Here is a 15573-nt window from a genome sequence, read left to right on the forward strand (position 1 = left end):
TATTTGATATGATCTTGTGGGCCAAATATAATTATATCACCGGCCAAATTTGGCCCGTGGGCCTGAGTTTGACATGTGTGCACTAGAGTATCAAAGGTGAAGGATGGGCAATGGGGCTGAGTGGGAAAAATGGACGAGCTCATGATTGAATGGCAGGATAGACTCAATGTCTGAACATCTATTTCTGCTCATATGTCTTATGTTCTTAACACATTAGGCTACGTTTTGTAACTGAGCAGTAATATATTGGCAATTTTCGGCTGTAAGGTTTTGTTTGAGAATAAGTTGCCCAGAAGCTTTTGAACAGAAATTATATTAAAAAAAAATTCTGGAAGTGTTCAGTCGAATAAAAAAAATCCCAAAATATTTATATACTTATATTTTTATTTTAAATTATATCTTTATGTGATTATTAGGCTCTGTATATCATATGTGTATGTATGTGAATTGGTGTACCAGATATCCACTGCAGAACGCATCACACCACGATATGGGATCGACTCTGCTCAAGAACAGAAAAGGCTACAGAATGAGGGGAGATTTGATCAAGGTATTTAGAGGCGGATAGACTGAGTAAATGTAGACAGGCTTTTTTCCACTGAGGGTAGGTGAGATACAAACCAGAGGACGTGGGTTAAGAGTGAAAGGGGAAAAGTTTAGGAGGAACGTGTGGGGAACTTCACACAGAGAAAAGTGGGAGTGTGGAACAAGCTGCCAGCTGAAGTTCTGAATGCGGGCTCAAATTTAATATTGAAGAAGAATTTGGACAGGTACATGGATGGGAGAGGTATGGAGGGTTATGGACTGGGTGCAGGTCAGTGGGATGAGGCAAAAAAATGCTTTAGTACAAACTAGAAAGGCTGAAAGAGCCTGCTTATGTGCTGCAGTTCGATGGTTCTATGGCTCTAATGTCGTGAATATACCTCAGAACATAACACAAACTTACCTCTCCTCCATCGACTCCATCTGTATTTTTCATTGCCAAAAAAGTCAGCCAACATACAGTATAACTGATCAAACCCTGGACACATTCGCCTCTCCCTCCTACCATTGGGGAGAAAGCTTCAGACTGTAAAAAGCACTCCCCAACAGGCTTAAAAACAGTTTCTTCATCACATATATTTAGTTCTTAAATGAACTCCAGAACAGTGGAATGCTGACCTTGCATGGTTCTCTTTACACAGCTGCATGAAGTAACAGGTTTGCAGAAGAACATTTTGATCTGTGCAAGGTATTTTGAGACAAATAAACAAACATATAAATATTAGTGATATTCCCAAAATATACCACATTTATTTAAATTTTAAAATTTAAATTTAGACATTCAGCACAGGAACAGGCCCTTTCAGCTCACAAGCCCGTGCCACCCAATTACACCCAATTAATCTACAACCCTGGTACGTTTGGAATGGTGGGAGGAAACGAGAGCCCCCCCACCCCGGGAAAACCAAAGCAGACACAGGGACAACTTAAATACTCCTTTCAGACAGCGCGGGATTTGAACCCCGGTCCTGATCGCTGGTGCTGTAACAGCATCGCAAAAACCGCTACGCTAACCGTGCCACCCTATTCTTCAACATATTTCTCTATACCCTAACTGGTTATTGAGGCAGCATGTGGACAATCGATTTGTGATTTTCCATTTTCTTTCAGGCAATCCTGCTGTTTCCTCAAAGGCTCTTTCTGAAGTCAGGCAAAATACCTAAAACTAATCCGGTTTTGAAACAGTGATTATGAATTGGAGAACAGTGGTTATCTTGTGTGACCCAGTTTATTCGTGCTCAGGTTTGTCTGCCAGTAAAATGCTTTGTTCCTCAAGGAAGCCCAGAAAAAAAAAGAAAAATATTCCACTAGATGAAAGGTTATATTTCCAAAAAAAATTATTGTGTGAAAGTTTTCAACTGTTATGAATAGTATATTCAAGAAATAACATAGTTCTGAATCCTTCCGTTGTCAATTTCAAAGAATATATTTGGTGTGAAAGATGCAAACCATCTGCTAAATGTATTTTGTCAAAATTATTCTCATCCTGTTCTCTTTTCTATGAGGCTACCTGTATTGGAAAAGCAGAGCAGTACTGATTTCACATTTCGACCTGTTGCAAATTATGCACCGTCTTCGATACTTTATCCTTTATCCGGAACCCTTGGGGCACAGTGTGTTCCAAATTTCAGAACGCCAGATTTAAATCCACCTGAATTGTGCTGCTGTATCCACCTCATCCTCTTCCGATCGCGCTGCCGGCCTCCCTCCACCATCTCGCCCGCCCAACTCGCGCTGCTGGTCTCTCGCCCACCCGACTCGCGCTGCTGCACTCTCCCCTTTGCCCGCCCGACTCGCGTTGCTGTCTCCCTCCCCACTTGCCGGTTACTTGAGCTTTCTGGATTTTAGATGTCCGGATAAAGGATTGTGTACCTGTATATAACATATCTTCCTTTTTTTTTTAAAGTCTAGGCCACCAGTTACAGGCGAATTGGTCAGCTTTCAGCTCAAAAAGCAACATTATGAATTGTAGTTAAGAATATACTTATCAGGTTATCACCACAGGCCACAGATGTTTTCCCCAAATAAAATAAAATCAATAGTATGATGACGCAAAAGAGGTATTAAAAAAATCCTGACCCACAGACGTTGGGCCTGTTTGAATTCACAAGTAGCAGGAGAAAGTCTAAAGCCCCTTCCTGAAAAAAAAACTATTTAAGAATCACAGAATTTTAGAAACGGCAGAAGAAAGCAGGTGCATCGGCAGGCAATGAATGTAACTTCTGTGGAGAGGGGAAAAAAGTTGCTTACTTTTCATCTGTTCTGAAACCTGAACCATTAACTCTGTTTTTCTCTTTCGAAATGCTGTCCAAACTTATAGAGACATAGAGTTTTACAGAATGGAAAAGGCTTTTTGACCCAACGTATTCATGCTAAGATTTTTTTTAACATATGACAGTCCCATTTGGCCCCTATCCCTTGTTACAGAGTCCAGAGGACCCCAATAGATATGCACCACAACACAGGATTACTTAAACAAAAGTAGTTTTTAATTATAATTGAACAAGAAAACAGAATTAAACTTTAGCGTATTACTTAACCTACCTAACCTACTTAATCCCCCCTCTAATACAAAGCGCAGGTGTGTGTAATGTATATTTAAGATTAGAGAAGCTCTTTGGATCACAGTCCAATCTCAATGGTTGCAGGCAATTCTTGTACTGTGCACAGAAGTTAACATTAATAAAGTTCACCAGTCTTTGGTGCTTAACAGGCAAATGGTTACCACTCAGGAGGGTTCCTGCTGGTTTTCAGAGAGATTCCTCTTCCAGGTCGTCCACAACTGATTCGTTCTCAATCAGTCTTGCTGACGAAGCTTCCCCCCTTCAGGGTTCTCCAAATGATCCTCTTTCTTTCAGGTCACCTCAGACAGCTAGCCTCCTTTGACCAGTCCGCCTTCCAAACGTTTGCCAGCTTTATCCTTCTGGAACTGATTTCTGTGTCTCCCCTCTCTGTTTCACTCCCTCCCTCTCTGAGAACCAAAACTGTTCTGTCCAGTTTGCAAAGATAATGTTCCCAGGCAAGCTGTATGTTGATACATTGTTGTCTCTTGCAAAAAAAAACACTGCAAAAGTCCTGCAAATATTCTGTGTTTTAAAACGTGTGTGTGCAAGCTGCTCTAACAATTCCACCTAAACCACCTCTAAACTTCTGATAATGTCTCTGTGGCCTTCTTTGCCCCTCAGATATAAATTGTTCCCCTCTAATGTTCAAAGTTCAAATTTATTATCAGAGAATATAATAACATCACATACAACCCTGAGATTCCTTTTCCCTGCAGGCAAGGCAGAATTTCTACTTATTGGTGATATAAACCTTACTCAAGAAAAAAAGATACATATACAAAAGAGAGAAATGTAAACAAAGAAGAAACTGTGAGCAAAGTGGCTGTGAAAATGCAGGAAAGCATTCAGAATTAAATAATGTGCACACTATAAGTCCTTGAATGAATCTCTGATTGTGTTTGTTGTTGAGGAGTCTGATGGTGGAAGGGTAGCAACTGTTCCTGAATCTGGTGGTATGAGTCTTGTGGCACCTAGGCTTCTTTCTTGTTGGCAGCAGTGAGAACATAGCATGTACGGGGTGGTATTGATCTTTGATGATGGCTGCTGCTTTCTGATGTCAGCGTTCCATACAGATTTTCTTGATGGTTGAAGAATTTTGCCTCTGATGTACTGGGCTGTGACAACTACCATTTTCAGGGCATTGTGCTGAGAGATATTGGTGCCCCCATACAAGGCCATGGTGCAGCCCCAGTGATCACACTTACCACTACATATCTGTTGTAGTTTGTCAAAGTTTCCGCTGTCAAATGTAATTTTCAAATAGGTTAATACCTCTTTTTTATGTGCTCGCCACTCTCTCCTACAATTTAAAGTAGTCCATGGGCCTCACATATCCAAAGTCAAATGATCTTATTTTTATGTGGATGTATCTCCTTGTTGTGATAAATTCATCAATGGAAATGCTTCATTAATTTATATGTTTTGGACGTGTCAGAGTTTTGAGAAATACTGGATCGAAGCATTTCAAGCTTTCTCTGTACATTTTAAATCAAATCCATTAAATGCTTTTTTTGGACAAATAGCTTCTTTCTTGGTGGTGAGTTTGGATTTTCCTATTTCTTATAATAAAATAATATATCAATATAATCTGTATGATTAAAATGTAGAGTATCTTGGATGTAATGATATTGTTATGAACTCAGAGGACCCCAAAACCCAGCAGCAATAGAACTTCACCAAGACAAATGGTTACTTAAACAAAAGTTGCTTTTAATATTTTAAAAAGTTAATATTTTTTAAAGTTGCCTTTAATTATCTTTAAGCATGAAAATAGGATCAAACTTTAACTTATTACTATTAACTTAACCTAACTTAACTCCCTTCTAATTCTCAGCACACGTGTATATAATGTGTGTGTAAGTTCAGAAAAGCTTTTTGATTCACAGTCCAATCTCACTTCTCACTCCTATGAGGTCACTGATATCAGGCAATTCTTATACTGTGTACAGAATTTAACATTTATAAATTTCACCGGGCTTTGGTTCTTGAAAGGTCAATGGTTACCATTCAGGAATGTTCTTGTCAGTTTTCAGAGAGAGATTTGTTGCTCATTGGACGCCCACAACTGATTCCTTCTGATCAACCACTTCGGTGTCTTGCCGAAGAAACTTGCCCCATCAGATGATAACCTCTTTATTTCAGGTCATCTCAGAGTTCTTTTTCTGTTTCCCTTATTTCAAGTGAAACATTATGCAGCCAGTCCTCTCCTCTTGTATGGACCACAAGGGCTTTGACCAGGCTGAACTAAGAACTCACAACCCATCTACAAAATGTTTTTTTTCCTCAAGCTTTCCAGTTTGTCATGTTCCAGTCCCAGCTGCTGATGCCGAACCGTAGAACTGTAACTCAATTTTCTTTCTCTGTCTCTCTCTCAGAGAAAAGCTCCTGACCCTCTTAGAACAGCCAACTGCACTTAGACAGACTATGGCTCCAGATCTCATCTTCTGAGTTCGTTTTGCTGTTGCTTTCCAGAGCAATAATCCATGACTCCACAGCATGTCCAATTAACACCTACTTGTGAAGCCCCTTTGGGCACTCTTCAAAGTTTTTGCAAAGGCACTCGGAGCCTGGACTGTCTGGCTTGAGCAGAGGTCTGGCATTTTAAATTAGATCTGTCTTGAAGTGTTTGTATGTGACCTACACTAAAAAAAACCTCTCAGCATTAGTTCATATGAAACCTACAACTGTGGGGTTGTCACTTAACTTAATGATGGAGTTGGAGCAGTCCAGGGTATAGAGGGAATTTCATAGAGACTAAAGCATATATCAGTGCTGGGCACCAGTGTAGAATGTGATTGTTCTGGAGGTATTCCTTCCTGTGTTCACCAATTGCCATCTGTAAAGTTCAAGTCCAAGTTTATTATCATTTGTTTGTACATATAAAATCCCACAAAACACTGTCTCTCTGGAACATGGTGCTCATACAAAAACACAATGATCACATAAATGATCAAAATAAATGTAATATAAACTATTTCGGATGATTTACAGGATATTGTTCCTCAATTCACAGCATGTGGATATAAGTCAGGAAGTCAGGGATCCAGCTTCAGAGGCAGGTGTTGAGAGCGAGGTTTCCAAATATGAGGATGAACTTACTGAGGTCCACGGTGTTCAATGCACGGTTGTAGTTGAGAAGCACGAGTCTGACATGGGTGTCCTTGCTGTCTACGTGTAACAGTGCCATGCGGAGGGTGAGGGAGGTGGCATCTGACATGGACCTGTTTGAATGGGAGGCAAATTTAAGCAGGTCAAGGCTGACTGGGAGGCCAGAATTGATGTGAGTCAGCTTCTCAAAGCACATCATGACGGTGGATGTCATAGCCACCAGTCAATTTGCCTTTACACAGCAAACAGATATTTCTGGGTTTTTTTTCATGTACACAACATTGGAAAGGAAAAGCTGAGGAGAAGACCTTACTGGAAAGGATACCACAGCAGTGGACCAGCAAGTGGCTCAGTGGCCATAGCCCTCACACCAGGCAGTGAATTATATGTGAGTTGCTGGAGACCTGCCTCAGGACTAGGATTTGTGAGGGCGCGATGGCGACTAGGATTCCCGTAGGCCTTTGGTTGTTAACAGCTTCTTAATCCTATTGTGGGTTCGGAACCAGGGACTGAGGAGGGTGATTGGAGCTCAGGTTCATACAGAACGTTGTGCAGCTACGGAGGCTACAAGAGTGCAGGAGGAGGTGAAATTCGAGGCGGTGATGAAATCCACGGACACTCAACATCTCTCAATTGGCTCTCTCTTGCATTTCTTTTCATTCTTGGTAGGGGCACCAGACTATTGCTGCCTCTTTGTGTTTTTATCAGGCAAACAAAGTAAATAAATGTTGTGTATTTATGTACATATTGTAACGATAAAGAAACTTGGAACTGTGAAGTACAATTTTAAGTAATTTTCTAGTTCAACGGATTTTATCTGATCATTCAGCTTTGTTAATAATGATGGAAATGCCTGATAAGGAGAAGTTAATATATAGATGGAGAATGAATTCTTTGTTGTTAAAAAGGGAAGATTTTTGTGATATTTATTTGAACTCAAATTCGGACATTTTGTGATATGAATCTGAATTCAGTAAATGATATATTTATTATATGGGATGTCTTAAAAGCATATTTAAGAGGTCAAATTACTAATAAAATTAAAAAAGGAGTATATGAGAAAAGAAGAATAATTAGAAAGAAAAATTACACTTTTAGAAAAGGACCTTCAAAAGCATACTTCTTTAGATAAACGTAGATATTTGATTAATAAAAAACCTCAGTATAATATATTACAAATTTTAGAACTGAGCAATCACAAAAATGAAACAAATATATGAAAAACTAGCTGAGAGGTCACATGAAGTATTAGAATGACAATTAAAGGAGGAGCTGGCTTCAAGAATAATCAGTGCAATTAAAAAAAGGTACTAATGTAGCGGCAGCTAAATGGAGCTCCATAACACATGGAGCTGGTTTGCCTGCCATCAGAGATGTGCACCGTCACACACATCCCTCTCCCCCCCAGAACTGGTGATAGTCTGCCGTGTCCCCGAGTCCTGTGTCGATTTCGCCTTAGATGGCCCGCACCTACACTTGGGTGGCTGTAGGGAAACTGGCTGACTGAGGTTGAGATGCGTGGTCTTCAGGCGGTTGGCTGTGAACAGTTCCTCCCTGCCCCCAATTTCTAATGTGAACGTGTTGCCGCTCCTGCGGTTCACTTCGTAGGGGCGGGTGGACGAAGTGCTAGTGATCCCAACCCGTCCCTTAATTTTTGCAGTGCTACCTCTCCTTCTGTGTCTGTGCCCTTGTTGGCGTGGAGGAATTCTCCGGGGAGAGTCAAAGGGGCTCCGTATACCAACTCGGCCGAGGAGGCCTGGAGGTCCTTCTTGGGTGCTGCCTGGATGCCAAGGAGCACCCAGGAGAGCTTGTTCACCCAATTGGGTATAGTTAGGTGGGCCATGAATACCAGCTTTAGGTGGCGGTGGAAACGTTCTACCAGGCCTATGGACTGTAGGTGGTAGGCGGTGGTGTGGTGGAGTTTCATGCCAAGGAGGGAGGGAGACAAGCTGTGTTCACAAGGCTGAGGTGAATTGTAACCCCCTGTCCATAGTGATATGGCCTGGTGTCCTGAACCAGGATATCCAATGTGTGAGCACTGCCCTGGCACAGGAGTCTGCAGATGTGTCTTTGATGGGAATGGCTTCTGGCCATCTTGTGGTTCGGTTGACCTCTGTGTGGAGATACCGGGCTTCTCATGAAATGGGCAGGGGACCGATGATATCGACATGGATGTGGTTGAATTGTCGGCTGGATGGTTCGAACTGCTGGACAGGAACTTTTGAGTGTTTGTGGACTTTGAAAGTTTGGCAATATGTGCAAGTGTGGGTCCACTCAGTGACCTGTTTTCATAAGCCATGCATGCTGTGGTCCTGATGGGTGAGAGAGATCATGGAAGGAGTGGAAGACCTGTTGTCTTCATTGATCCTGAATGAATGTTTGGGGCTGGCCAGTACAGATTTCGCAGAGCAGGGTGTAGTCGCTGTCTGGCATGGAATGTCTTTGAAATGGAGGCCGGTGATGGTTGTGCGAAAAGCCTGAGTCTCCGCGTTGTCTTCTTGGGCCCGTGCAAGCTCAAAATAGTTTAGGCCTGGTTCTAAGGACTGAATAGTTGGCCTTGAGAGGGTGTCAGCGACAACATTTTTCTTGCTGGAGAGGTGTTGAATGTTGGTGGTGAATTATGAGACGCATGCCAAGTGGCATTGCTGGCGTGCCGACTAGGAGTCGGCAACTTTTGTAAAGACGTAGATGAGGGGTTTGTGGTCAGTGAAGACAGTGAAAGGTCTGCCCTCGAGGAAGTAGCAGAAATGCCTGACCCCAAGGTAGAGGTCTAGGAGTTCCTGGTCAAAAGCACTGTATTTTAACTTGGGGTGGGGGTGGAGGGGTGGGTGGCGCAAATGGCAGCTGAAGAAGGTTAGTGTCTGTCGATCAGCTGTTCAAGTATGTCCCCTACTGCTGTTGCCGATGCGTCAACTGTCCGAGAGGTGGGAGCATTCGTCCTGGGGTGGGCCAGCGATGTGGCATGGGCTAGGAGCTTCACTGGTCCTTTCAAAAGCCAAGACTCCCTCCTCGCACTAGGCCAAGTCCTTCTGTTTGGAGATCATCATGGCAAAGTGTGGGCGCATTATTCGTGCTGCGGTGGGTATAAAGTGTCTGTAAAAATTGACCATGCCGAAAAATTCTTGTAGGCCCTTGAGCGTGTTGGGCCTTGCAAATTGCCAAATGGCCTCTATCTTCTCTGGAAATAGTGTTGCTCCATCCCTGGTGATCCATTGGCCTAGGAAATCAATCACCTCCTGGCAGAACTGGCACTTTGCAGGGTTGATCATGAGACCAAAGTCAGCCAGGTGGGAGTAGAGTTTGTGTAGGTGAGTATGTATGGACCTGGTAATTCCTGCTGCCAATGTGGATGTGTTCCAGGTGGATGAAAAAAAAGTACAGGTCCCTGCCCACTGCATTCATTAGACGCTGGAAGATCTGCACTGCATTTTTGTCCGAAAGACATGAGCAAGAACTCGATGATGGCTGTCTTCTGGATGTCGTCTGGATGGGCAGGGATTTGGTGGTAGCCTCGTACCAAGTCAATTTTGGAGAAAACAGATGCACCATGCAGATTGGCCATAATGGGGGATTGAGTAGCGGTCTGGGGTAATTTTAGAAATGTTTTAAGGATTTATTAATTCCTATATTTATGCAAGTATTAGAAAGGGCTTTGGAAACTCATACTCTTCCAGAATCATTTTCAATGGCAATAATTACTGTAATTCCAAAAAATGATAAAGATCCTTTAAAACCTTCTTCTTATGGACTTATTTCATTATTAAATATGGATCATAAAATTGTTGCAAAGATTTTGGCAAATAGAATGAATAAATTGTTACCTAACTTAATAGATATGGACCAAAAAGAGACAATCTTCATAAAATGTAGCTAGATTGTTTAGTATAATTCATATAGTGAAAAAGGAGGTAATTTGATTGTTGTAATAGGTTTACATGCAGTAAAGACATTTGATAGATTAGAATGGGATTTTCTGGTTTAAAATGTTAGAGAGGTTTGGATTTGCATGGAATTTTTAAAAATTGGATTAGAGCATTATATAATTGTCCCAAAACTAAAGTAGTAACTAATGGACAAGTATGTACACCATTTAAATTGATGAGATCAAGTAGATAAGGATGTCCTTTATCCCCAGCTTTATTTACTTTAGCCATTGAACTACTTGTCCAGGCAATTAGATCTGATTTACAAATTAAGGGTTTTATGGTGAGACAAGAAGAACATAAAATTAGTTTATTTGTAGATGACATTTTAATATATTTGACTGAGCCTGAGCCATCTTTAAGAAAATTGTATGCTCAATTAAAAGAATATAAAAAAACTTCAGGTAATAAATAAATTGGGATAGAAGTGAAATTATGCCATTAACAGAAGGTGACTAAACTCAATGTCAAAGGGATACTTAGTTTAAATGGCCAAAAGAGGGTATTAAATATTTAGGTATACATATGGATAGCAATTTGAAGAACTTACATAAATTGAATTATTTACCATTACTTAAAAAGATTGAAGAAGACCAAAAATGGATTAGTTTACCTATAACTTTAGTTGGAAGAGTGAATTGTATAAAGATGAACATATTTCCAAGAATACAATATCTTTTTCAAACATTATCCATTTTAACATTTCAAAACATTTTCAAAAATTAAATAAACATGTAAGGAAATTTCTTTGGAAAGGTAAAATGTCAAGAGTTTCTATAGAAAAGTTAACATGGAGATTCGAACTGGGAGGTCTATAGCTTCCTAACTTTAGAAATTATTATCGAGCAGCACAAGTGAGATTTCTTGATTATTTATTTGAAAATAAATAATTGGCATGGGGTGATACAGAATTAAATAAAATAGGAGAGAGGAAACCAGGAGAATTTATGTATCTGGGAACTGAACCAAAATTGTTGGTTGCTGACAAGGAGGCACCATCAGTGAAATATTTGCTTAATATTTGGAATAAAATAAATGATGATGTTGGTGCAAGAGTGTCTATATCACCTCAAATGCCATTGATTCAAAATCCTCTCACAGTTTTCTCAAGAGATAATCAGTTTTTGAACATATGGTTTTGTAAGGGCATTGTTAAAGTAGAAGATTGTTATGAAAGAGGTAAATTAATGTTATTTGAGCAATTCAGGAATAAATATGCCATTCCACATTATATTCTTTTTTGTTACTTTCAATTAAGAACATATTTGAGGGATATACTTGGATCAACTGTTTTCATTCAGCTGCACTGAAGTAAAACCTTTCGTTAGGAGTGAAAATGTTAAAAAAAACTTCTTTGGTACATTCATTATTACAAGCAGGAACTCCTAAACCAAGATTTCATACATCCAGACAAAAATGGGAAACAGATTTAACATGGGAGAATTCGTTTAGGGACTGCATGACTAATAGTATTAATGTAAGATATAGACTAGTTGAATATGACTTTTTACATCAGCTATATCTTGCACCACAGAAGTTGAACAGATTGAAATCAGCTATATCGAATCAATGTTTTTGGTGTGATAAAGATGTAGGATCTTTTAAACATTCAAAATGGTCTTGTCCTAAAATAAGGCCATTTTGGGCAGATCTATGTAATTTTTTTGGAACAAGTTATAGGAAGCCCTGATTTATTTTTATTAGGAAATATTGAAGATACAAGACCTAAACTAAAATGATCAATCTCCAATTGGAATTTATTAAATTAACGTTAACACAAGTGCAGAAATGTATTGCAATAACTTGGAAATCTGATATATCTCTGGCTATGCCAAGGTAGCATGAAAAATATCAAAGTTGTATTCCTTTGGAAAAAAAATATTCATAACTTGGGGAATAGCTATCCTAAATTTTTACAAATTTGGTGCCCGTATACCCATATAGTGGAATTAAATTTCCTTTGCCTCTCGACCTGTGAGATTCTCCTTTGAGTGTTTATAATAGATTTGGAGATATTTGCTGGGTGGCATCTTTCTCTGCAATTCAAAGATTTTCTTTCTTTTTTTAATACTTATATATAATTCATATATATTGTTTTTGGGGGTTGTTGGGAGGGAAGGAGTTTTGGGGCTTTTGGGGTGGGTGGTAAAAAAGATCATGTATGTAATTTTAATTTGTTTCTTGATATCTGTATTATTATAATAATATAACTACTACATGTATGGAAATTTAAAAAAAATATTCAAAAAAACAAAAACAAAAAATTCTTCTAGTTCAAAATTTATCTGTTTTGCACTTCAAAATTATTCCTCTTTTTTAGTGTATATTTTGCATTGATTCAGTTTTTCTAAAAGAACAGTATAATGATAAGAGAGCAGTTAAAAAAAAAACTGGTAGAAGTCCATCTTTCTTTGTTGTGGTAGTTTTGATTGCAATTTGAGCTTCATTTATGAAATTTGATCATTTTGATTTTATTGGAACAATAGGAGCAAAGTATTTAAATATGCACGGCCATTTAAATATTGTGACTTTAGCACAAGTCACCCAAAATCTTGGACTGGATTTTCCTGGTCTTGTGTGTCTACGTCCACGATCTATGTTATTCCAGAGGAGGAGAACTGGTATCAGGATGTCTGGATGATAAACATACAGGGAGATTTATTTTGATCAGATTTATTTTTATCCATCAGCAAGGTGACCATCATGGAAGATTCTGACCAGCACATCCATCTTAGGAATCTCTCCCTTCACCAGGCGAACAATGAGGAAGAATCCCTGAACCTGCTCTTCCTGGGAGATACTAACCGAATGATAGCAGAGGTGAGCACTTTTGAAGTCAAAGCCTGGTGAGTTGGGCACAGATAAAGAGATCAACTGTAGAAAGGGACATCTGCAGAAAAAAATCTGTCGAGTCTTTAACCATCAACCGTTCAATATTTCGACTCTTCTGATCTGAGCTGATCTATTATTGTGATTAGTCCCACTGACCTGCACCTGGACCATTTCCCTCTATTCCACTGCTATCCACATACCTGTTCAAATTTTTTCTTATGTGTCAATATTGAGCCTGCATTTGCCATTTTAGCGTGCGGCTCGTTCCACATTCCCACCACACTCGACGTGAATAAGTTTCCCTTACTGTTCCCTTTAAACCTCTCCTTTAACTCTTCACCCTTTTATCTCAATGGAAAAAAAGCCTGCTTTCATTTATTCTACCTTTACCCATCATAATTTTGTATACCTCAATCAAATTTCCCCTAATTCTTTGACATTCCATGGAATAAAGTCCTATTCTGTTTGACCTTTTACTCTAATGCAGTTTTCAAATCCTGGCAATGTCCTTGCGAGCATCCTTCCACTCTTTCAGTTTATTTTTTTATTTTTGACACTATAAACCAGACTGACCAAAATACATAGACATTTTTCTCTTGAATATATACAGTGTCATTTTCTCCCCTTTTTCCCCCCTCCCTTCCTTCCCTCCCTCACCCCTTCCCATTTATTTAAAGTTCAATCTATAAGACACATTAAACCTGTTAAACAATGTCATCACATAATAAAAATAAACAGAAATTTTTATCTTTTACTTTTATATACTGAGTCAGTTCATTTCGTTGTCTTCTCCTTCTGTCATTTTAGGCGGTGGAGGTCCGCGGTAGGACTTCTTTATTGTGTTCCATGTACGGTTCCCAAATTTGTTTGAATACTGTGATGGTATTTCTTAAATTATATGTTATTTTTTCCAATGGAATACATTTATTCATTTCCATGTACCATTGCTGTATTCTCAGGCTATTTTCTAATTTCTAGGTTGACATAATACATTTTTTTTTGCTACAGCTAAGGCTATCATAATAAATCTTTTTTGTGCTCCATCCAAATCGAGTCCAAGTTCTTTACTTCTTATATTACTTAGAAGAAAGATCTCTGGGTTTTTTTGCTATGTTGCTTTTTTGTGATTTTATTTAATACCTGGTTTAGATCTTCCCAAAACCTTTCCACTTTCTCACATGCCCAAATTGCATGTACTGTTGTTCCCGTTTCCTTTTTACAGCGAAAACATCTGTCTGATACTGTTGGGTCCCATTTATTTAACTTTTGGGGCGTGATATATAGCCTGTGTATCCAGTTATATTGTATTATGCGTAACCTCATGTTTATTGTATTTCTCATAGTTCCGGAGCATAGCTTTTTCCATGTTTCATTCTTTATCTTTATGTTTAGATCTTGTTCCCATTTTTGTTTAGGTTTACAGCTTGTTTCCTCGTTCTCCTTTTCTTGCAATTTGATGTACATGTTTGTTATAAATCTTTTAATTATCATTGTGTCTGTAATCACATATTCAAAATTGCTTCCTTCTGGTAACCTCAGCCTGCTTCCCAATTTGTCCTTCAAGGTAGGTTTTCAGTTGGTGGTATGCAAACATTGTACTGTGAGTTATACCATATTTGTCCTTCATTTGTTCAAAAGATATTAATTTATTTCCCGAAAAACAATTTACTATTCTTTTGATCCCTTTTCTTTCCCATTCTTTAAAGGAAAGGTTATCTATTGTGAAAGGGATTAGTTGATTTTACGTCAGTATTAATTTTGGTAGTTGATAATTTATTTTATTCCTTTCTACGTGAATCTTCTTCCAAATGTTGAGCAGATGGTGCAGTACTGGTGAATTCCTATGTTGCACCAACTTTTCATCTCACTTATATAGTATATGTTCAGGTACCTTTTCCCTTATTTTTTCTAGCTCTAATTGGTCCAATCTGGTTTTACCCTTGTTTGATAAAAATCTGATAGGTATCTTAATTGTGCTGCTCTATAATAATTCTTAAAGTTTGGTAGCTGTAAGCCCCCTTGTTTGTACCATTCTGTTAATTTATCTAGCACTATCCTCGGTTTCCCCCCTTTCCATAAGAATTTCACTATTATTTTCTTTAGCTCCTTGAAGAATTTCTCTGTTAGGTGAATTGGTAATGATTGGAATAGATATTGTATCCTTGGGAAGATGTTCATTTTAATACAGTTTACCCTTCCTATCAGTGTTAGTGGTAAGTCTGAAATGGGCTGCTAAGAGTAGTGGTGGAATCAGATACAATACAGCAGTAGCAAATTAGGAAATACGTCTAAGACGACTTAGACGACAGACTTGATATTTGCACATGATAAGTATTTCCTAATTTGCTGCATATTCTTCTGTCCACTTAAATGCTACTGCTGTATTGTATCTGATTCCACCACTACTCTTAGCAGCCCATTTAAGGTACCTGCAACCCTCTGTGTAAAGGAACATGACCCCAAACAACTTCTTTAAATATCCCCTCCCCCCCCCCAACCTTAAATGCATGACTTCTGATATCCTGGGAAAAAAATATTTGGACTGAGCACCCTATCAGTGCCTCTCATAATTTTATAAATACCTTAAACTCCAAAGTTTTAGA

The 15573-nt window shown here is 38.9% G+C and overlaps 1 protein-coding gene across 6 annotated transcripts in view; it reads left to right on the forward strand.

Annotated features, from left to right (window-relative positions):
- Positions 1–15573, forward strand: part of kif6 (kinesin family member 6) — a 645381-nt gene that overhangs the window by 136755 nt on the left and 493053 nt on the right. For all 6 annotated transcript variants that reach the window (XM_069887755.1, XM_069887753.1, XM_069887754.1 and 3 more), the window contains one exon: positions 12829–12958. In XM_069887755.1, coding sequence (XP_069743856.1) covers positions 12829–12958 — 130 coding nt within the window. The remainder of the gene's footprint in view (positions 1–12828; positions 12959–15573) is intronic.

This window comes from Narcine bancroftii, chromosome 6 (genome assembly GCF_036971445.1).
Source record: "Narcine bancroftii isolate sNarBan1 chromosome 6, sNarBan1.hap1, whole genome shotgun sequence".
NCBI lineage: Eukaryota > Metazoa > Chordata > Chondrichthyes > Torpediniformes > Narcinidae > Narcine > Narcine bancroftii.